Raw genomic sequence first — 22338 nt, 5'->3', positions numbered from 1 at the left:
CAGAGATCATCCTGGCTGCGGGCCTGAGGATGTGGGAGCAGGTACAATGTGCAGGGTGGGAAGGAAGATGAGGGGAAGGTGGATTCCTGGGCGGAGGCAGGGGTTCTCAGCAGAAGACCAAATCTTCCTGGAGGGGCACGGGGGGCCGAGCACACCTCTATCCCCATCAGAACAGCCCTTCAAATCACTCCAGAGATCTTAGCATTTATAAAAACTGGCAGATTTATTCTGCAGGGGCCCATTTTCAAGAAGCTAAAGGTGAAGGTGGGAGGGGAGAAGTTTCCTCCCCTTTTCCTTTCTCCCTCATCTTATTTTCTCCAAGGGGTAAAAATATGACCTGGACCCCAAAACCTACCCAAATAAAAAATCAAAAAACTGAGGTTCCAAAAAGTTACAGCATCTTAATTCCTCATAGAAAAGGGGGAGGAGCCAGAGAGAAGGGGAGTCCCTGGGGTGGGGGGAGGCACCCCCAGCCCGGTAAGACATCACCTCCCCTTAAATAGCTGCCCCAAATGGGGCAAGCCCGGGGCTATAGCATTTAAAAACTCCCACACCCCATTTTATCAAAACCAAAGAGAAAAAAAAATTTCCCTTTTCCCCCAAAACCCAAATATATATATATATTTTTCTTAAAAAAACAAAACTTTGAAGGCATTAAGCGTTAAAGTGAATCTAGAACAAGGGAATGTGAAATTCCCTCCTTCCTTCCCCCTTCCTGTGGGGTTCATTGGTGCATCCCCAGCAGAGGGACCGGCCCCAAGGGGATGGCAGAGGGGAAGGACCAAAGGGAGAAAAGGGCGGGGGCCTCCCCAGCCAATCAGCAGCCAGTGTGGGTGTGAGCAGGGAAGCCACGCCCCCTTGGAGTTTTCCAAGTGGGATGGGGAGTGGGAACGATGCATTCCTGTGTAGTCTTCAGCCAATTCCAAGTCAAGTAGAGGCAGGGAAAGCAAGGTGACAGGCGGGATGTGCGGAAAGGAGAAGCGGGTCTTCTGGGTCCGTTCCTGTGGTCAGGGAGAACCCCGCTTCCTCAGCTCCTGGACAAAGGCTGGAAGGAAACAAGAAGCAGAGGTCAGGGGCACAGTCTCTGCCTCCTCCCTTCCAAAACAGGGCTCTTGCCCGGGGACATGATGCCTCCGAAATAAGTAAATGTTTAAGAACCAAACCAAACCAAACCACCTCACCTTCAATGATTTCCTCTTTCACTTTCTGCAATTCCTTCTTCACCTCTTCCAGAAGCTCCTAAAATTAATGGGGTACAACTAATCAGGAGCGGGTACTGGGACTTGCAGGAACGAATATCCCTTCTGTTACTTTTTGAGATGGGGACTTGCTCTGTTGCCCAGGCTAGGGTGCAACGGCACGATCACAGCTCATTGCAGCCTCAACTTCCCAGGCTCAGGCAATCCTCCTGCTTTAGCTTCCCAAGTAGCCGGGACCACAGGCACCTGCCGCCACAATCAGGTAACTTTTTCTTTTTTTTTTTTTGAGAGAGTCTCCCTGTTGCCCAGGCTGGAGTGCAGTGGCCCAATCTCTTCTCACTGCAACCTCTGGCTCCTGGGTTCAAGCGATTCTCCTGCCTCAGCCTCCCAAATAACTGGATTACAGGTGCCCCCGACCAGGCCCAGCTAATTTTTGTATTTTTAGTAGAGACAGGGTTTCGCCATGTTGGCCAGGCTGGTCTTGAAGCTGACCTCAGGTGATCCACCCACTTCGGCCTCCCAAAGTGCTGGGATTATAGGCGTGAGCCACCCCGGCTAATTTTTTGTATTTTTAGTAGACACGGGGTTTCACCGTGGTCTCGATCTCCTGACCTCGTGATCCGCCCACCTCCGCCTCCCAAAGTGCTGGGATTACAGGCGTGAGCCACCGCGCCCGGCTGAGTCAGGTAATTTTTAAAAGTTATTTTTAGAGATGAGGTCTCCCGATGTTGTCCCAGGTTGGTCTCAAACTCCTGGCCTCAAGCAATGCTCCCACATCAGCCTCTCAATGTGCTGAAATTACAGACATGAGCCACCGTACCCTGCCAGAGTCCCCTCTTTCTTGTTGATGGAAAAGCCAGAGGGAGTAGGTTTGAGACCCACCCCTACCCCGACACCATGACATTGCTGTCAAGGTCGCAGAGTGACTGGAGGATTCTAGGGGAGAATTCTGGATCCTTGGAGCCGGAAAAGTACTGGAGAACATCCAGTACCAAGGTTGGCAAGTGCGTTCCAGCCTCCTGCCAACTCCAATTGGTGACGGACAGCTGGGTCAATGTGCAGAAGGGATTCAAGGCACTCATCGGGAATGAGTGCGGTGACAGATTAATAATGTCTGTCACAGGCGCCAGAAAAGGGGGCGTAGGGTCTGGGTCATCCTTGATCCAATCCAGCCTCTCCATTTGTCAGATTGGAAACCTGAGGTTTCTGAGATGTTATCTAGGATCATATGGCATGCCAGTGGCAGGGGCCAGACCTAGAACTCTCTTGCTGTGGTTCCCAACCTCCCCTCCAAGTTACCTGTTTCACCCTCTGTAGGTCCGAGTCATCGCTGGAGCTGGGCGTGCAGGGGTGGGTCTCGGAAGTGGTCACCGAGGAAGATGACTTCATCCTGGGGGAGTTGGCATGGTTTGGGAGAGCAATGAAATTAAAAAGAGGACCTGCTTCCCCACCTCCTATTCCAGGGATCACATTGAGTTCCGCCTTATAAATTGGGCAAGTCCAAGTAATTTGAGGTCCCCAGTTTTTGTTTTGTTTTGTTTTGAAACAGTCACATTCTCTCTCCCAGGCTGGAGTGCAGGCACGATGGCGGCTCGCTGCGGCCTCGACTTCCTGGGCTCAAGTGATCCTTCCTCCTTAGCCTCCCGAGTAGCTGAGACCACAGGTAAGTGCCACCACACTTGGCTAATTTCTGTAGAGTTGGAGTCTCGCCATGTTGCCCAGGCTGGTCTTGAACTCCTGGGCTCAAGCGATCTGCCCGTCTTGACCTCCCCAAGGGCCCCAGTACCAATGGCCTACCTTGGCAAGGTTGTGCTGTTCTTCTCCCAGGGTCTCCGTACAGATTCTGGGGATAGGCAACAAATCAGAAAGATCAGGGACAAAAGACTGCCCCCCAATCAATCTTACTCCCCCAATCTCATCAGCCCCTGTTCAAAGCCCCATCTCAGGAGACTACAATCCCCAGCACCATCGCCCTGACTCTCCCGTGAAGGTGCTTAACATGTGAGAACAGGGTATTCTGGGATTTGTAGTTCCTGTGGCTGGACTGGGCACTCACTCACCACTCTGGGCCGGGACTCTGGCCTCTGGCTCCTCCTGCTGGTAGGAAATAAAACTGCCATGAGCCAGCCCCTGCCGCACCTCTGCGCATTTCCTCTTTCAGGTTCAAACCCCACACATCCCACTATCCCTACCCTCATGATCCGGCCTAAGAGGTGAAGGGCAAGAAGAGCCCCTAACTTACATTAGCAGATTCATCCTTGGGGGTTTTCTCCCCAACCTGTGTGGCTTTCCTTCTGCAGGAGAGAAAAGCAAAAACACATGCTCCGTCACCCAACCCATCCCCTTCCGAGGGGAGTTCTAGAAATGTAGATGCTAGGGCATAGAATTCTGGAACTCAGAAAACCTAAGGAAACTCTAGTTGCGAAATTGAAGAGATTGTGCTGGGCGCAGTGGCTCTCGCCTGTAATCCCAGCACTTTGGGAGGCTGAAGCAGGCGGATCTCTTGAGGTCAAGAGTTCAAGACCAGCCTGGCCAACATGGTGAAACTCTGAGTCTACTAAAAATACAAAAATTAGCCGGGCGTGGTGGCTCATGCCTGTAATCCCAGCTACTCAGGAGGCTGAGGCAGGAGAATTGCTTGAACCCTGGAGGCGGAGGTTGCAGTGGGTTGAGATCTTACCACTGCACTCCAGCCTGGGTGACAGAACGAGACTCCATCTCAAAAAAAAAGAAAAAGAAAAAGAAAGAGAAAAAAAAAAATTCAAGAGATTGCGGTTCTAGAATCAGCATGGAGAAGGTTCTATGATTCTTATATTAGGGAATAGTAAGATTCCAAGGGTGGAGCGGTGCTGTGTTAGAACACTGAGATTGCCGGAATCTGAGTTCCCAGAATTCCAAGGCAGGATCTCCTACGGTTCTAGAATTCTGGGTTTCAGAACATTCTACAGGCTACCTAGGTGGTTGCAAGCCTCAGCCATTTTAGGAAATGACAAACCCCACCATTATATCCCAAACCTGGTTATCAAAGTGGGGAACATTCACCAAAAGAAACAAACCAAACAGGAATCGGAGCCCTCCCCTGACTGGGCCCTACTGAACTGGAATCTCCAGTTGACTCGGGCGTCCAGGCTCAGGCTCACCTCCGGGCCAGCATGGCGTTCATCTCTTCCATGAGTCCCCCACCTCCGCTTCGACCACTCTCAGCTTTGGGGGCTGCGGGCCCCCCTGAGGCCTCCTCCTGCTGGAGAAATTTAAAAGGGGCAGGAGCTTTAGGGGCAGGCCTTTTGGCCTTCCAGGCCTATGACACCGCCGGCAGCCCTGGCCTCATCCCCCATAAAAGCCCTGTTGCCCCTTCCCACCTCTCCTGGCCCCTCACCTTGCTGACTTTCCTGAGTTTGGCTCCAGCAATAGCTGCGGCCAGGCCTGGGGCCCCAGCTCCCCCACCACCAGGACCCTGTGCTGCCGGGAGAGGGGGTGCAGGGGGTGGTCCTCCCCCTGCTCCATGTGCTGCAGCTGGGACCCCCGAGGAGGGCAAACCTGGGGGTGGGGGGGGACCTGGAGGAGGGGGAGGTCCTGGTGGTGGGGGTGGACCCCCAGCTGGGGGAGCAGGTGGGCCTCCTGAAACAAACACAGAAAAGGGGGCAGCTGAAAGAGAAGCTTCGTTCTTCACTGTCCAGCTAGCTGGCCTCTTCCTCCAGGGAGGCCCCCTCCCAACTCCCGAAGCCATCTGAGCATCACCTGCATTGGAGACCCGGCGCTCTAGGTGCTCCGACGGGCCGGACTGCTGCCTGTAGGGGGAGGCGAGGGAGCTGCCGTCAATCAGGGCCCTAAGGATGACCAGGGAAGGGGCCAGCGACCTCCATCCTCTCTCTCAGAGGTCTCCAGGGACGCTGGCTCCTAATCCTCACCCAAGCCTTCCTCCCCTAGGGAACCAAGAATGGGGGTGGGTGAGAGTGGGGGGAATGGAGGGCAGGGCAGTGACAGGGAGAGATCTGAATGCAAGATCTCAGTCACTAAACTGTCAGGAACACCCGAATGACAAAATGCCCAAGATTCTTTTTTTTTTTTTTTTTTTTTTAAAGACAGAGTCTCACTCTGTCACCCAGGCTGGAGTGCAGTGGCTCGATCTTGGCTTACTGCAACCCCCGCCTCCCAGGTTCAAGCGATTCTCCTGCTTCATCCTCCCAAGCTGGGATTACAGGCACGGGCGCCACCATGCCCGGCTAATTTTTGTATCTGCAGTAGAGACAGGATTTCACCGTGTTGGCCAGGCTGGTCTCAAACTTCTGACCTCAGGTGATCTGCCCGCCTCAGCCTCCCAGAGTGCTGGGATTACAGGGGTGAGTCACCACGCCCAGCCACGAGATTCTTTCAACCACCATATTCTGATTTCCAGGAATCTGCAGGGACCAGGAGGTTCTGCAACTCTCAGTGTCAGAAATTTCTTGAACATTCTGAAAACTGCAAGTTGGCTGGGTTCTGAACTCTAGGAGTCAAGGGTTCCAGAACGTATGGAACTGGCCGTGGCTAAGGTTCCCCACCCAGGGCCCAGCCCCACCTTTTCTGCTGCTCCACCTCCTCCGGGGAGGGACCGTTCGGGACCGACCAGGTGGGAGGTGCTGGGGGTGGAGGGGGCCCACCTCCTGGAAGGTGAGAGAGAAAGGGCCACAAGTCAGTCCCGGAACTCTGCTCAGCCCTTGGCGTTTCCCTTGCTCTTCCAGGCCTCCCAGGAATCCTGCCCAGGGGCACTCACTTCCTCCTTCCTGAGGCCCTGAGGCTCCAGGCCCAGGAGGACACACCCTGGGAGGTGAGGCAGCACCAGCCTCCCTGGCCTGAGTTGCCCTAAGGCAGGTGTTGTTGTGATGTCCCAGTGACAGGAGAAGCTAAGGCCCAGGGGACAGTCACTTGCCCCAAAGTTCTCCAGGTTGGAATGTGCAGGAACAAGACTTGAATTCAGGCCGATTCCAGCAGCCAGGCTCTTAACCACTGTTGGTTTGTTTCGAGACAGAGTCTCACTGTCACCCAGGCTGTGGAATGCAGTGGCGCAATCACGGCTAACCACAGTCTCAGTCTCCCCAGGCTCAGGTGATCCTCCAACCTCAGCCTCCCGAGTAGCTGGGACTACGGGCACATTTCACCACGCCTGGCTAATCATTTTTTTTTTGTACAGATGGGATTTTGCTATGTTACCCAGGCTGGTCTCAAACGCCTGAGCTCAAGCTATCCAACCACCTCGGCCTCTCAAAGTTCTGGGATTACAGACATGAGCCACAGCACCTGGCCAGCTCGTTTTTTTTTTTTTTTTTTTTTTGAGATGAAGTCTCGCTCTTGTCCCCCAGGCTGGAGTGCAATGGTGTGATCTTAGCTCGCCGCAACTTCCGCCTTCCGGGTTCAAGAGATTCTCCTGCCTCAGCCTCCTGAGTAGCTGGGATTACAGGCACCTGCCACCATGCCTGGCTAATTTTTGTATTTTTAGTAGAGATGAGGTTTCACCATATTGGCTAGGCTGGTCTCAAACTCCTGACCGCAAGTGATCCACTCGCCTCGGCCTCCCAAAGTGTTGGGATTACAGGCGTGAGCCACTGCACCTGGCCCCTGGTCAGCTCTTAACCACTGTCACAGCCACTTGGACCTTACCTAAGAACCTGGAAAGGTAAAGAGCTTCTTCCTCACCTACCTCCAGGCCGCTGGCCCCAGCACCCACCTGAATTGAATTGGCTATGAATTAACATGAATTAGCCCCATTTTACAGATGACTACACTGAAGCGCACTGTATTTTTCTGTGTGCCCCAGAGGAGCAAACCCCTTCCGCACTAGCACAGAAGTTGCCCCACAAAGCAAACACCGCTGCATTTGGTGACTTTCAGTTCTACAGCAGTGATTCCAGGCCAGATGCATGGCAGTGACATAAAACCTCGCTACTCAGTCACATCCGCGGACCAGCAGCCTCGGTATCACCAGGGCACTTGTGAGAATGCAGAGTCTCAGTCTCCCTAGCCCATTTGCACCGGAGCCTGCACTGTAACCATATCCCCAGGTGATTCATGTGCATGTTAAGGTTTAAGAAATAGCAACTGGGCTGGGCGCCTGGCTTGCTCCTGTAATCTCAGCACTATGGGAGGCCAAGGCGAGTGGATCACCTGAGGTCAGGAGTTCGAGATCAGCCCGGCCAACGTGGCGAAACCCCGTCTCTACTAAAACTACAAAAATTAGCCAGGCATGGTGGTATGCACCTGTAGTTCCATCTACTCGGGAGGCTGAGGCAGAATTGCTTAAACCCAGGAGGCAGAGGTTGCAGTGAACCGAGATCACACCACTGCACTCCAGCCTGAGACAGACAGACACTCCATATCAAAAAAAAAAAAAAAGGAAGAAAAAAAAAGAAAAGCAACTGGACTGGGTGTAGTGGCTCATGCCTGCAATCCCAGCACTTTAGGAAGCTGAAGTGGATCACTTGAGCCCAGGAGTTTGAGACCAGCCTGTAGACCATCTCCACAAAAAGTAAAAAAGCAATTTTGAAATGATCCAGGTGGCTGGGCGTGGTGGCTCACACTTATAATCCCAGCACTTTGGGAGGCAGAGGCAGGTGGATCACTTGAGGCCAGGAGTTCAAAACCAGCCTGGCCAATATGGTGAAACCCCTTCTCTACTAAAATTACAAAGGCCAGGCGTGGTGGCTCACACCTGTAATCCCAACACTCTGGGAGGCCTAGGCGGGCGGATCACGAGGTCAAGAGATCGAAACCATCCTGGCTAACATGGTGAAACCCTGTCTCTACTAAGGACACAAAAAATTACCCGGGTGTGGTGGCTCACGCCTGTAGTCCCAGCTATTCGGGAGGCTAGGGCAGGTGAATCGTTTGAACCCGGGAGGCGGCGGTTGCAGTGAGGCGAGATCACGCCACTGCACTCCAGCCTGGGCGACAGAGCGAGACTCTGTCTCAAAAAAATAAAAAAATAAAAATAAAAACAAAATACAAAAAAATAGCTGGGCATGGTGGCGCATGCCTGTAACCCCAGCTACTCAGGAGGCTCTTTTTTTTTTCTGGGATGAAGTCTCACTCTTGTCCCCCAGAAGAATCACTCAAACCCAGGAGGTGGAGATTGCAGTGAGCTGAGGTTACACCACTGCACTCCAGCTTGGGTGACAGAGCAAGACTCTGTCTCAAAAAAAGAGCCAGGTATGGTGATGCACACCTGTATTCCCAGCTACTTAGGAGGTTGAGGCAAGAGGCTCACTTGAGCCCAGGAGGTGGAGGCTGCAGAGAGCCATGATTGTGCCAGTGCACACCAGCCTGGGCAACAGAGCAAGATCCCGTTTCTGGGGCGGTACCTACCTATGTCTTGATCTGGGAGGTGGTTTGCCAGGAGTGTGCCTGTGTAAAGTTCATGGAGTACTGATCCCTGAGTAATTATGCATTTTTTGTGTGTTTGTTTTCTTTTTGAGAAGGAGTCTTGCTCTGTCGCCAGGCTGAAGTGCACAGTGGCACGATCTCGGCTCACTGCAACCTCCACCTCCTGGGTTCAAGTGCTTCTCGTGCCTCAGCCTCCCAAGTAGCCGGGATTTCAGGTGCCTGCCACCACGCCCAGCTAATTTGTATTTTAGTAGAGACGCAATTTCACCATGTTGGGCAGGCTGGTCTTGAACTCCTGACCTCAGGTAATCCACCTGCCTCGGCCTCCCAAAGTGCCGAGATTACAGGCATGAGCCACCACACTAGGCCAATCGTGCATTTTATGCATAGGTGTGCACGGGCACACTGGAACGCACAAAATCCTCATGATAATTTTCCATGATAGCAATGAATTTGCTCCATTTTACCAATGAGTAAGCAAAGTCCCAGAGTGGTAAACCGGCAGCCTGAGGCCACACAGCCGCATTCAGTGGTCCCCTTTGCCCACCCACTGCCCACCGCTGTTTCTGACCTTCCAACGCCTCTAGGGCACTGGCCATGCCGGCAGCAAACTGGGCTGCATCCTCCTTGCTGCCGAAGTTGAGGCCCCAGACCTGGCGGGCGTCGCGCCACTGATGGAAGTTGGGGGTGGCCTGATTATACTTGACGCCCCGGACGATGGAACAGTTGATGACCACCTGGTGGGAGGGGAAAGGGAGGGTGAGGGGTGGCAGGCGCAGGGGTGGGGCAGGTAGGGGCTGAGCCCGCAAAGAGGGGCCTGCGGGAAGCTGTACCTGCTGGTCGGGCTGCATCTTCCGGCCCACGACGCGAAAGGAATTGGCCGTGGGGTTGTGGTAGATCTGGACGCGGCTGAAGGCCTGGGGACCTGTGCCAGCAGGGAGCCATCGCTTGTTGCCGTCATCATAAAGCATCACAGTGGCCCGGCTGGAACAGATGACCGTCTCGCTGCAGGCGGGAGGAAAAGGGAGAGGGGCCGGTCACCTTCTCATCTGGGTCTCCCTGGGAGATTCCAAGGGACAAAGACAGAGTGTGGAAGGAAGAGAGTGAGGGAGGCAGGAGCCAGGTGGACAGAAAGAGAGCGGGGAGAGAGATCAGGAGAGAAAATCAGACCAGGAGAGACGGACAAACACACAAACGAGACGTAAGACAGACAGACACAGGGAGGGAGAAACTGGAAGTGGAAGAGACAGATGCAGAGAGAGGTGGGAAAGGGAGAGCTGGGTTGACAAACGGGAGAGAGACAGACTGAAAGGCAGACAGACAGACAGATGAACAGATAGGGGAGGGGAGGGGAAAAAGGATGGGCAGACAGCGGACCTGGAGGAAAAGGCAGAAAGACATAGAAAGAGATCAAGATGGTCTTGGCATGGTGTCTCACACCTGTAATCCCAGCACTTTGGAGGCTGAGGCAGGAGGATCACTTAAGCCCAAGCATTTCAGACCAGCCCAGCTGCCCAGCTAATTTTTGTATTTTAGTAGAGACGCCATTTCACCATGTTGGGCAGGCTGGTCTTGAACTCCTGACCTCAGGTAATCCACCTGCCTCGGCCTCCCAAAGTGCCGAGATTACAGGCATGAGCCACCACGCTAGGCCAATCGTGCATTTTATGCATAGGTGTGCACGGGCACACTGGAACGCACAAAATCCTCATGATAATCTCTAATAATAATTACTTTTAGTTTCAGTTTTGTTTTTGAGACACAGTCTTGCTCTGTCACCCAGGCTGGAATGTGGCCTCGATCTCCTGAGCTCAATTGATCCTCCCACTTCAGCCTCCCAAGTAGTTGGGACTATAAGCATGCACCACCACACCCAACTAATTTTTTTTTTTTAGACAGTCTCACTCTGTCACCCGGGCTGCAATGCAGTGGCATGATCTCGGCTCACCAAAACCTCTGCCTCCCAGGTTCAAGCCATTCTCCTGCCTCAGCCACGTGAGTAGCTGGGATCACAGGCACGCACCACCAAGCCCAGCTAATTTTTTGTATTTTTAGTAGAGACAGGGTTTCACCGTGTTGGCCAGGCTGATCTCGAACTCCTGGGCTCAAGTGGTCCATTTGCCTCAGCCCCCCAAAGTGCTAGGATTATAGGGGTGAACCACCATACCCAGACTACAAAAAAAAATTTTTAATGAAAAATAAAAAACACAACACAACAAAACTAACAAGAAGGAAAAGATAAAGATGGAGGCTGGGCACGGTGGCTCAGGCTTGTAATTCCAGCACTTTGGGAGGCCGAGGCGGGCGGATCACGAGGTCAGGAGATCGAGACCATCCTGGCTAACAAGGTGAAACCCCATCTCTATAAAAATACAAAAAATTAGCTGGCGTGGTGGTGGGCGCCTATAGTCTCAGCTACTCAGGAGGCTGAGGCAGGAGAATGGCGTGAACCTGGGAGGTGGAGCTTGCAGTGAGCCAAGATCATGCCACTGCACTCCAGCCTGGGCGACAAGTGAGATTGTCTCAAAAAAAAAAAAAAAGATAAAGATGGAGAGACAGGCTGAGAGGTGTAAGAGGCTGAGGCCAACGCCGGCGGGGAGGGATGCAGGTTAGCAGAGCGAGGGCAGGAGGGAAGACAGAGGGGCCAGAAGGAGGCCAAGAGCCCAGAGTTGCACTAGGGACCAGCCCCTGCCTGGCCTCAGTTTCCCTATCTCTACCAGCAGGCTTGGACATGCCCCCACGCCACCACTGCCTGCTCAGGAAGAAGCTGAGACTTGGAAGGGGAAGTGTGGGGCCTGCAGTAGGTTGGGGATCCATCCCAGACCTCTGAGCTCTTCCTCCAAAGGGACTTCCCGCTGCCCACCCATCGCCTGGCTCCCCAGGGCACTAGCGGCCATTCCCCAGATACTCCCTGCTCCGTGTCTGGCCCTTGTTGGGTGGGGCTGGGGATGAAGACACAGCAGTGACCCAGACAGCCCCGGCACCACCCTCCTGGGGCTCACAGTCCAGTGTGGGAGACACAGCTGTCCCCAGACGGTACCAACCCAGGGATAGGACCAAAGAGCCCAGGGTCTGGTGGTGCCCTGAAGGAACGCCTGCCCCAGCTGGACAGTCGGGCAGGACTTCCTGGAAAAGGCAACATCTGACTCAGCCTGGGCGGGAGGTGTCAGTAAACTGGTGCAGAGTTCAGGAGCTGATATCCCCAGACCTGGGTTCAAATCCCCACTGAGCCACCTACTTCATGTGACTCAGGCACGTGACCTTCCCACTCAAGAACGCTTCTCGCCTGTGAACTGGGAAAATGACAGTCCCCAGCTCCAGGGCAGTGGGGGAGGGGCACGTGAACCTGGGCACCTAAAGTGCCTGGTATAGCCGGGTGTGGTGGCTCACGCCTGTAATCGCGGCACTTTGGGAAGCTGAGGCGAAGGGATCACTTGAGCTCAGGTGTTCGAGACCAGCCTGGGCAACACAGTGAAATCGTGTCTCTACAAAAACGTACAAAGATTAGCTGGGCATGGTGTATTCTGAGCTACTCAGGAGGCTGACGCAGGAGAATCGCTTGAACCCAAGAGGTGGAGGTTGCAGTGAGCTGAGATCACGCCATTGCACTCCAGCCTGGGCGACAGAGCAAAACTCTGTCTCAAAAAAAAAAAAAAGCTAACTGCTTCGTATAGTGCTCGGCACACACCAAGAGCTCAGTAACTGTCCACCTCCGTCTCATGGGCACCACTGGGGCCCAGGACAGCTACAACCCTCGGACCCTCCCACCAGCCCCTCTGGAGGTTCAGTCCCCTCTCCCCCAGTGAGGAAACGCAGGCCTACACAGGAACTCAAACAGGAAGTGACTTGCCCAAGGTCACACAGGGGAAGGAGAAGCACTGGTCTCCCCCCCACCCCACCCCCAATGGCTTTTTCCTGAAATGGGGAAGTTGGTGGTCAGAGGTTTCCGGGGAGAGAAATTAGAACCCCCCACAAAGCCTCTGTCTCTAGGAGGGCTGGGGGGCTGGGTGTGACACTGACGCTGGGAAGTCAGGGCATAGAAAGTCCCTAGACAGACTCAGCTGTGGGTAGGAACCTGGGGTAGGGACCCTAGGATTTACATAATTGTGCCATCTCCCTCTTACCAGACATTTCAGGAGGATCAGGGGCCCTAAACCCTCCCCCAAAGTCACTCATTTCATTCTCACTGCAGCTTATCCAGAGAGCCACTCTTTCATCCTAATATTGCAGGTGAGGACCAGAGGCCCAGACAGGTTGAGTGACTTGCCCACAGTCACACAGCTAGTGAGGAACAGAGTGCAGATGTGAATTCAGGCTCCCAAGCCTTAACCCCGGGGAACTGCGTGAGCCCCACCCAAACACCAGGTGCCCTTTCCAGACAAGCACAGCCTCGGGGGCTGTTTCTGGCTCCTGCTGCCCCTGGCAGGGCAGGGTTAAGGCTTCGGCCTCACCCACACCTGCCACCCACACCCAGGGCACACTCTGGCCAGGAGCCCGGGGCTGCCGCTGCCCCGCCCTGGCTGCACTTTGCTCTCCCAGGCGGCCCTGCCCTGCTGAGGCTCTGGACTGGCCGGAGAACTTGGCGCCTGCTGCGTGACAAAGGGGTGGTCTTGCCCCTCTCCAGGGCACACTGTCCCCACTGTAACAGAAGGATCCTGTTAAAACACAAGGTGGGGCCGGTAACAGCGGCTCACACCAGTAATCTCAGCACTTTGAGAGGCTGAGGAGAGAGGATTGCTTGAGCCCAGAAGTTCAAGACCAGCCTGGGCAACATAGCGAGACCCCATCTCTAAAAAACAAAACAAACTAACAAAAACCCACAAGGTGGAATGTCCCTTCCGCTTCTTGAAAGCTCCAGGCTCCTACAGAATCAACGCCAAGTTCTCCCCAGGGCCTCCGTGATCTGTGTGTCCTCAGATCTCATTTCTTCCCGCTCCACTGTCCCTTGGGGACTCTGTTCCAGACCCTATGCCTCCTACCCCCATGCTGCTCTTCCCGCAGGCCAGACACATTCCTGCCTCAGGCCTGTGTGCTGCTTCTTCCTCAGGCCTAGCCTCTCCCCACTTTTAGGTCTCTCCTTAGATGTCACCCCTTCTGAGAAGCCATCCTCACTCCCTTAGCTGGGAACGCTTCTCTGCTTTTCATCCCTTGCTGCACAGCAGTGACCCCTGCCCAACACAATATTTGTCTGTCTCTGCTACCAAAAAGGCAGACATTTGTGTCCCAATTGTTCACTGCTGTGTCCCCAGAACCTAGAATGGCACCCAACACATAGTAGTGACTCAATAGTTACTAAACATCTGTAAAAAAGGGCAAACTTTGGCCAGGGAAGGTGGCTCACGCCTGTAATCCCAGCACTTTGGGAGGCTGAGGCAGGAGGATCACTTGAGCTCAAGAGTTCGAGATTGGCTTGGGAAGGCCGGGTGCAGTGGCTCATGCCTGTAATCCCAGCACTTTGGGAGGCCAAAGCAGGTGGCTCTCTTGAGGTCAAGAGTTCGAGACCAGCCTGGCCAACATGGTGAAACCCTATGCCTACTAAAAATACAAAATTTAGCCAGGCATGGTAGCTCATGCCTGTAATCCCAGCTATCCGGGAGGCTGAGGCAGGGGAATCGCTTGAACCCAGGAGGTGGTTGCAGTGAGCCGAGATCGGACCACTGTACTCCAGCCTGGGAGTCTGGGAGACAGATCGAGACTGTCTCAAAAAAAAAAAAAAAAAAAAGAGAGAGAGAGGAGAGAGACTGGCTTGGGCAAGATGGTGACCTCCATCTGTACATAAAATTTTAAAATTAGCTGGATGTGGTGGTGCTTGCCTGTAGTCCCAGCTATTCAGGAGGCTGAGGCAGGAGGATCGCTTGAGTCCAAGAGGATATGGCTGCAGTGAGCCATGTTCAGGCCGCTAGCACTCCAGCTTAGGCGACAGAGAGAGACTCTCTCTCAAAAAAAGGCAAACTTTTACCAAGGGCACCTACCATTTCTCAGTCAGCCTGGGTCCCAGACACTCTTCTTGGTGCTGGACACCAGTTTCCCTGCTGCACGGCTCTACAACCTCATGGGATAGGCTCTGACACTCACCCTTTTGACAAGAGGGAATTGCAGGCACAGAGGAGTAAAGGCACTTGCCCCAGATCACACAGCAAGTAAGCAGAGGGGCTCATAGTTGAAACCAAGTTCCCACAAGTTCTTATCTTCATTTAAAGATGAAGAAGCAGAGCTAAATTGAAATTTTTAAAAGCCAAAGTACAAGGTAGTGTTGATCAGAGGCTTTAAAAAAAAAAGAAAAAGAAAAAAAAAAGGGTCGGGCGCAGTGGCTCATGCCTGTAATCCCAGCACTTTGGGAGGCTGAGGCGGGCGGATCACAAGGTCAGGAGTTTGAGACCAGTCTGGGCAACATAGTGAAACACTGTCTCTACCAAAAATAGAAAAAATTAGCCAGGCTTGGTGGCGGAGGCCTGTAATCCCAGCTACTTGGGAGGCTCAGGCAGGAGGATCATGTGATCCCGGGAGGCAAATGTTGCAGTGAGCCAAGATTGCACCACTGCACCCTAGCCTGGGGGACAGAGCCAGACTCTGTCTCAAAAACAAACAAACAAACAAACAAAAAACACAACAAAAAACAGGCCGGGCGCGGTGGCTCACGCCTGTATCCTAGCACTTTGGGAGGCCGAGGTGGGTGGATCACGAGGTCAGGAGATTGAGACCATCTGGCTAACATGGTGAAACCCCATCTCTCCTAAAAAAATACAAAAAAAATTAGCCAGGCGTGGTTGCAGGCGCCTGTAGTAGTCCCAGCAACTTCAGAGGCTGAGGCAGGAGAATGGCGTGAACCCGGGAGGCAGAGCTTGCAGTGAGCCGAGATTGCACCACTGCACTCCAGCCTGGGCGACAGACAGAGCAAGACTCCGTCTCAAAAGAAAGGTAGGCCAGGCGCAGTGGCTCACGCTGTAATCCCAGCACTTTGGGTGGCTGAAGGGGGCAGATGTCTTGAGCTCAGGAGTTTGAGACCAGCCTGAATAACATGGTGAAACCCCATCTCTACTAAAAATACAAAAATTAGCTGGGCATGGGGGCGCGTGCCTGTAATCCCAGCTACTCAGGAGGCTGAGGCAGGAAAATCGCTTGAACCTGGGAGGTGGAAGTTGCAGTGAGCTGAGATCGCGCCACTGCACTCCAGCCTGGGCGACAGACAGAGCAAGACTCCATCTCAAAAAAAAAAACAAACAAAAAAAACCAACAGTGAGGAACATATAAATACATCTGTATCCAGAGTGGTGATATATGCAGAGACTGTTTCCCAAGACACTAACTGTGGCTGCCTCCATTGAGGGGAAGTCAGGGACTGGGGAGGGAGAAAACAAATATTTTGCACCATTTATCTTTTGAGACAGAGTCTCACTCTGCGCCCAGGCTGGCAGTGGCGTAATCTGTTTACTGCAGCCTCCACCTCCCAGGTTCAAGCAATTCTCGTGCCTCAGCCTCCCAGCCTCCACTTTCCGGGTTCAAGCGATTCTCCTGCCTCAGCCTCCTGAGTATCTGGGATTATAAGCGTGTGCCACCACGTCAGGCTAATGTTTGTATTTTTAGTAGAGACGGGGTTTGGGCGTTTGCCACATTGGCTAGGCTGATCTCAAACTCCTCACCTCAGGTGATCTGCCTGCCTTGAACTCCCAAAGTGCTGAGATTACAGGCATGAGCCACCAGGCCCAGCCACCATTTCAATAATTTCAATAAGTATTTCAAACTGCTTATTATTTCTTTTCTTATCATGGGTTGAAATTACCTATAAAAACCTAATTCACTACTTAAGTTCAATAAATAAAACTGTAAACTACACAAAAGCAGGAACAGAAAATCCCATAGCCATAAAACAGGAGTGCCAGGGCTGTGAGATGGAAATGAGGTCTGCCTGTTTCCAGTGTTCTCCTGAAGTCTAGGAACCCTCCATTGGACATGAGAGCGCCTTAATTTTCCAGTCAGCCCAGGACTCTCTCCTCCCTGCAAGTCCCCACATTTTGGAAAACTCTAGCACATGGCAGATGAAAAGACCGTTCAAGGCCGGGTGCAGTGGCTCAAGCCTGTAATCCCAGCACTTTGGGAGGCCGAGACGGGCGGATCACGAGGTCAGGAGATCAAGACCAGCCTGGCTAACCCGGTGAAACCCCGTCTCTACTAAAAAACACAAAAAACTAGCCGGGTGAGGTGGCCGGCGCCTGTAGTCCCAGCTACTCGGGAGGCTGAGGCAGGAGAATGGCATGAACCCGGGAGGCGGAGCTTGCAGTGAGCCGAGATCCGGCCACTGCACTCCAGCCTTGGCGACAGAGCGAGACTCGTCTCAAAAAAAAAAAAAAGAAAAAAAAAAAAAAAAGAAAAGACCGTTCAAGTTGCCTCCTTGTTGTGTGGCTTTGCCTCTTTGAAACTCAGTTTCCAGCCCTGGAAACAATAACTCACTGGGTTCATTGTAAGGATGAAAAGATATATTGGACGAAAACCCCTAAACGCAGGACCTGTAACTTGGTACACGCTCCACATGAAAGACAGCTTCCCATCACCGGAGGTAATCAAGCACGGCGAATCCGGTTTTCACGAAACTTCCAGACCACAGCCTTACCCTTCCCTTCACTGCCCCCCGAACCCTAGACTTACCCCATACCCTCCTTATACCATAAAAGCTGGGATACACATACACCACCCTTCCAAACGACAAATCTTCTCAGCAACCCTAAGTAAGGAACCAGGTCTCGACTCTCTGGGGCCTGTGTGGGCTACTCTAGTCCCTTCCTCCTGGTGGGCCTCAGTTTCCCATAAGATAAATGTTGCAGCTTCCGTTTCATTTGGTTTATCTGAATTATCTTAAGTGTTTTCACAGTGAAAGCAAGTTCCTTTTTTTTTCTTTTTCTTCATTGAGAACACAGAAGGCATGTTATCTGTATTTTTTTTTTTTTTTTTTTTTTTTGAGACAGGGTCTTACTTTGTTACCCAGGCTGGAGTGCAGTGGCAAGAATACGACTCATTGCGGCCTCAACCTCCAAGCGATCCTCTCACCTCAGCCTCCAGAGTAGCTGGAACTACAGGCGCATGCCACCACACCCAGCTAATTTTTGTATATTTTATAGAGACGGGGTCACACCATATTGCCCAGGCTGTTCTCAACTCCTGGACTCAAGCGATCCTCCTGCCTTGGCCTCCCAAAGTGTTAGGATATAGGCATGAGCCCTGGCACCTGGTCCTGTGGCACCTGGTCCTGTTTGACTTTTTTTTTTTTTTGAGACTGAGTCTCGCTCTGTCGCCCAGGCTGGAGTGCAGTGGCGCGATCTTGGCTCACTGCAAGCTCCGCTTCCCAGGTTCACGCCATTCTCCTGCCTCAGCCTCCCGAGTAGTTGGGACTACAGGCGCCCACCACCACGCCCAGCTAATTTTTTGTATTTTTAGTAGAGACTGGGTTTCACCATGTTAGCCAGGATGGTCTCCATCTTCAGACCTGGTGATCCGCCCGCCTCGGCCTCCCAAAGTGCTGGGATTACAGGCGTGAGCCACTGCGACCGGCCCCTGTTTGACTTTAATAGGCACCTTGCCTAACTTTCCTGTGCCTCAGTTTCCCCATCTATAAACTGAGTCCCGGGGTGGGGAGGCCACAAGGCTGTAATAGTATCATTGTTAGAATTGCTGTGAGGGGGCCGGGCGCGGTGGCTCACGCCTGTAATCCCAGCACTTTGGGAGGCCGAGGCGGGCGGATCACAAGGTCAGGAGATCGAGACCACGGTGAAACCCTGTCTCTACTAAAAAATACAAAAAATTAGCCGGGCGCGGTTGTGGGCGCCTGTAGTCCCAGCTACTCGGGAGGCTGAGGCAGGAGAATGGCGTGAACCCGGGAGGCGGAGCTTGCAGTGAGCCGAGATCGCGCCACTGCACTCCAGCCTGGGCGACAGAGCGAGACAAAAAAAAAAAAAAAAAAAAGAATTGCTGTGAGGGGTCAGGTGTGGTGGCTGATGTTTGTAATCATAGCACTTTAGGAGGGTGAGGTGGGTGGATCACCTGAAGTCAAGAGTTAGAGACTAGCCTGGCCATTATGGTGAAACCCCATCTCTACTAAAAATACAAAAATTAGCCGGACATGGTGGCAGGCACCTGTAGTCCCAGCTACTCGGAAGGTTGAGGCAGGAGAATTGCTTCAACCCAGGAGGCGGAGGTTGCAGTGAGCCAAGATCGCGCCATTTCACTCCAGCCTGGGCAACAAGAGCAAAAAAAAAAAAAAACAACCCAGAATTGCTGTCAGGCACAAAAATGCCCCACATAAAATAGATGCTTGATCAAATGGTCTCTTATTTTAAAAAAAATAAAAATAGCTATTATTGGAAGAAAGAAATAGACCCCAATTCTCCCCAAGTCCCTTCTGCCCTGAGATTCTAGACCTCTGCCTCGCTTCTCTGTCTTCCCAGCACCCCAGCTCCAGTCCGGGACACAGCCGACACTCAACAAATATTTGTCAAATTGGGAGAAAAAGAACTATATCTTGTAATTTTCCATTTTAACATCCTCTCTTCCAACTGCCCCCAGGACTGTCCCCCAGCCAAACCAGCCAGAAATCAGAGGATCCTAGGTTCCTCCACCCCTCCAACATTGCCTAGGAATTTCTGAGGGATCTTGGCCATGTCTTTTTCTCTTTGAGCCTCAGTTTCCCCAGCTGGGTAATAGGGGCATGGGTTTTGAATCCTGGCTGTCCTTGGAGAAGAGGCACAGCCCAGTAAGTCGGGTGTGACCACCTGCAGGGGAGACCCCTGGAAAGGTGGGAGTGGCCTTCTGGTGGGACAGGCATCTGGTCACTTCTGCACTGCACCCCACCCCAGCACCCCCACAAGGTGGGATGCTTGATCACCGCCCCAGCAAGAGGTGGGCCCTGTGGGAGGGCCAGGGCTTCCAGGGCTGCTGGTGGTGGTGGTGGTGGTGGTGGGGAGGGCAGGGGGCCGGCCCAGACACCACTCCTGCCCTTTTACGGTTGCAGTGAGTGAGGCAGCACTAACTCGGACATCCGCCATCCGCCTTCCACTGAGCCTGGGACCGGAAACGCGAGGGGGGTGGAGGGGCGGGGCTGGGGGGCAAGGGGAGAGAAGAGTCCCGGAGGAAGAGGGCGAAGGAAGAGAGCGACGCTCCCTAAACTGACCCCTCTCCAGGGCGGACTTGGAAGGGATGTTGCTATAATGGGGAGCGGATAGGATAGGCAGGAAGTCTTGAGGGTATCTGTGGGTGTCCTCCTTGCTCCAAATTTTCCAGCCATGCCTTTCACATCAGAAGGAACAAACGCGGGAGGGGAATTCTCTAGTGGTCATAAAAAGGAACGCCACTCCACTCCGATGTCAAAGGGCAGGGGTTCAGGAAATGCAGGGGATGTGGGCACCACGGGGTTAATCCCCAGCCGTCCCCAGGGGCCTCCCTGCTAAGGCTGGGGGCTTTGGGGCAGGAAGTCCCAGAGAGAGTGGAGGAAGGGAGATAGTATTGTCAGGCTCTGGCCCCATGGGAGAGATTATGGGGGGCCAGGGGAGGGGAGAATGGGAGGATGGTTGGGTCCCCCTGCCCACACTGGCCCCGCCCTCAGGTGAGTCCAGGAGTTCGGGGGAGGCCCCGGCCAGACCAAATCCCTGGGTCCCTTGGGCCGCCGCCCCCAGGATTAAATTCCTGGGAAGATAGCTGGAATTATCTGGGAAGCCTGGGTCCCTAGGGAAGAGGGCTATGACCTTGAAGCTTTCCAGCTCCCCCTCCTCCAACCCCAAGGCTCCGGATGGATGGGGGGGGCGGCGAGCAAAGGGGGAGGCGCCGTGGTGGGGAAGGCAGCCGGCCCACAGCGCTCGGTGCCCGCCCCCCACACCAGCTGTCTCGACAGGTGAGTCAGGAAGACAAAGGCCCCCTTCCCCCAGCTGCTGCGTCCCCTCCCTCCCCAGGGCCGCGCAGGTGGGGGAGCCGGGCCGCCCTTATGGCCCGGGGCAGGGAGCCGCCCTCTGCTCCGAGCGCCCGCTCTGTCCTAGGCACTGCCTGTTAAGCAGATTGCGTGCGGAGCGACGGGGGAGGGGAATCCCACCAGACTCCGGAGGCTGCGTCCGGGTCCCTGGATCGGTTCATACCAGCCTCTTCCACAGGAAGACCTAAGTGCCCCCCAAAATTTAGGGGATTAAGAAGTACCCCCGAAGTTCAGGAGCGCGGTCTCACTTGGGGAGACTTTTTCCAGCACCACGTAAACGGGGTCCCTGCACACCAAGGGTCTGAGTCTCAGTCTCTCTTCCAAGTCCCAGGGTCTCCCAAACCAGTCCCCCACAATCCTTCCCCGACCTCGAGCTGAAGTTTGGGGGGAGGGGGAGGAAAGTCTGAGCCCTGCCTCAATCCTGGCATCCCTGCGGGGAGTCGCTGCCAACTTTGAGGTCCTCTGAAAAAAAGTCTTAACAATTCGGGAGTCCTCCGAGCGTCCCCAAATCTTGAGGGCTCCCAGGGGAACCTCACCGCCACCACCCCCCGAGCTTGGGAAGTCAGTCGTGGAGAAGTGATCGACGGTTTTGGGGCTTGTCCTAGGGGATTCAGCCCAAATCCGAGGCTCCCAAGGATCTGTCCCCAAATTCCAGCCCGGAGCGAGCTGGGGGGGAGGGGGACAAAGGCGGGGCGCGGAGCCCGCCCGGGCGGGGACGGGTCGGGGGGCAGGTCCGGCTCACCTCATGGCTGATCTGCGGGCGGGCGGCGCGCCCACGGACTGGCTGCTCCCGGGGCGCCCCTGGCTGGAGGTTCAGGGGTTCGGGGCTGGCTCCGGGCTCGACTCAGGCTCCCCCAGGGTCCCGCCCCATAGAGTCCGGCTTCCTGGGTAGAACGTGGACCGGGCCGGGGCGGGTCTCCGGGCGCCGCTTCCCTCAGGCGATCTGATGAGAGGTCCCTGCGGCAGAAAGGGGATGCGGCGTCTGCTCCCCGACGCGCCCCCCTTGCCGGCGGCGGCTACACTGTTACTCTTACTACTGTACTTCTCTTCGTTACATTTCGTTCCAAAATTCCACTCCCCGCACCCACAATGCCCCGCGCCTTAAAGGGGCCGCGCGCGCCTCCAGGCGAGGGGGTGGAGGGCGCTTAAAAGGGCAACTCGGCACCCTCTGCTTCCGCGATCTTGCTGCTCTCCCCAACGTTATCGTCCAGGGGTGCACCCTGGGAGTCACCACCACATGGAGGGGCAAGCTTGGTGAAGGGGAAGGCGACCTCCCTTGCTCCCTAGTTCGCTTCCACTGTGGGAATTCTCAGGAGCGTCTCGGAAGGGGCACGATTTCTTTCCCCATCGACTTCTCCATCTCGTACTCCGCTCAATTTTGGGGGTCGAAGAGGACCCTCCAGTTAGTTAAGCAAGTGGTCTCAGATTTTCTCCCTGAAATTCCATCTTCGGAACCCCGCCCCTCCCCAGCGTCTCTCTTCTGTCAATTTCGGAGGGGTTACTAAGGGGGCGAGCCCCCCACCCGCGCGGGAGGGGAGGTGGGGGGGAGTAGGGCCCCACCCCTCTCACCCCACCCCGCCCGCCCCGGGAAGGTGAGGAGGAAGTGGGCCAAGGGGGCGCGGTCGGCCGCTGACTCACAGCCGCAGGGTCGGGGGTGGGGTGGGGGTGGAGGTGGGGACTGGCGAGGAGTGCCGGAGTTGGGGGCCTGGCATTCGCCCGAGGTGGGCAGGAGGCGCCGGCTTCTTGGGTATGTAAAGCCTCCGACCCACGTACGCCCCGCTCTGACTCAGTTTCGCCTGCGGAGGACAGCAGGATCATCCCAGCCCTCAGGAG

The 22338-nt window shown here is 54.4% G+C and overlaps 1 protein-coding gene across 6 annotated transcripts; it reads right to left on the bottom strand.

The window, feature by feature from the left end:
- Positions 1–204: 204 nt before the first annotated feature.
- Positions 205–21545, bottom strand: VASP (vasodilator stimulated phosphoprotein). Of its 6 annotated transcripts, none has more exons than XM_065534611.1 (14): positions 21248–21545; positions 9389–9560; positions 9127–9292; positions 5758–5842; positions 4938–4987; positions 4796–4817; positions 4576–4642; positions 4340–4440; positions 3442–3493; positions 3260–3296; positions 2997–3042; positions 2499–2589; positions 1182–1239; positions 205–1045 (listed from the first exon to the last, which is right to left on the bottom strand). In XM_065534611.1, exons 1-14 carry the CDS (start codon positions 21250–21252, stop codon positions 1008–1010), a joined length of 990 nt encoding a protein of 329 aa, XP_065390683.1. In that variant the 5' UTR covers positions 21253–21545; the 3' UTR covers positions 205–1007. The 6 variants fall into 6 exon arrangements, with proteins under 6 accessions (XP_065390683.1, XP_065390684.1, XP_045236003.1 ...); XM_065534612.1 differs by having other exon boundaries at positions 4340–4437; XM_045380068.2 differs by having other exon boundaries at positions 4576–4817.
- Between the last annotated feature and the right edge of the window lie 793 nt (positions 21546–22338).

This window comes from Macaca fascicularis, chromosome 19 (genome assembly GCF_037993035.2).
Source record: "Macaca fascicularis isolate 582-1 chromosome 19, T2T-MFA8v1.1".
NCBI lineage: Eukaryota > Metazoa > Chordata > Mammalia > Primates > Cercopithecidae > Macaca > Macaca fascicularis.
The sequence above is the reverse complement of the archived record's forward strand: the minus strand, read 5'-3'. Positions and strand labels throughout refer to the sequence as shown.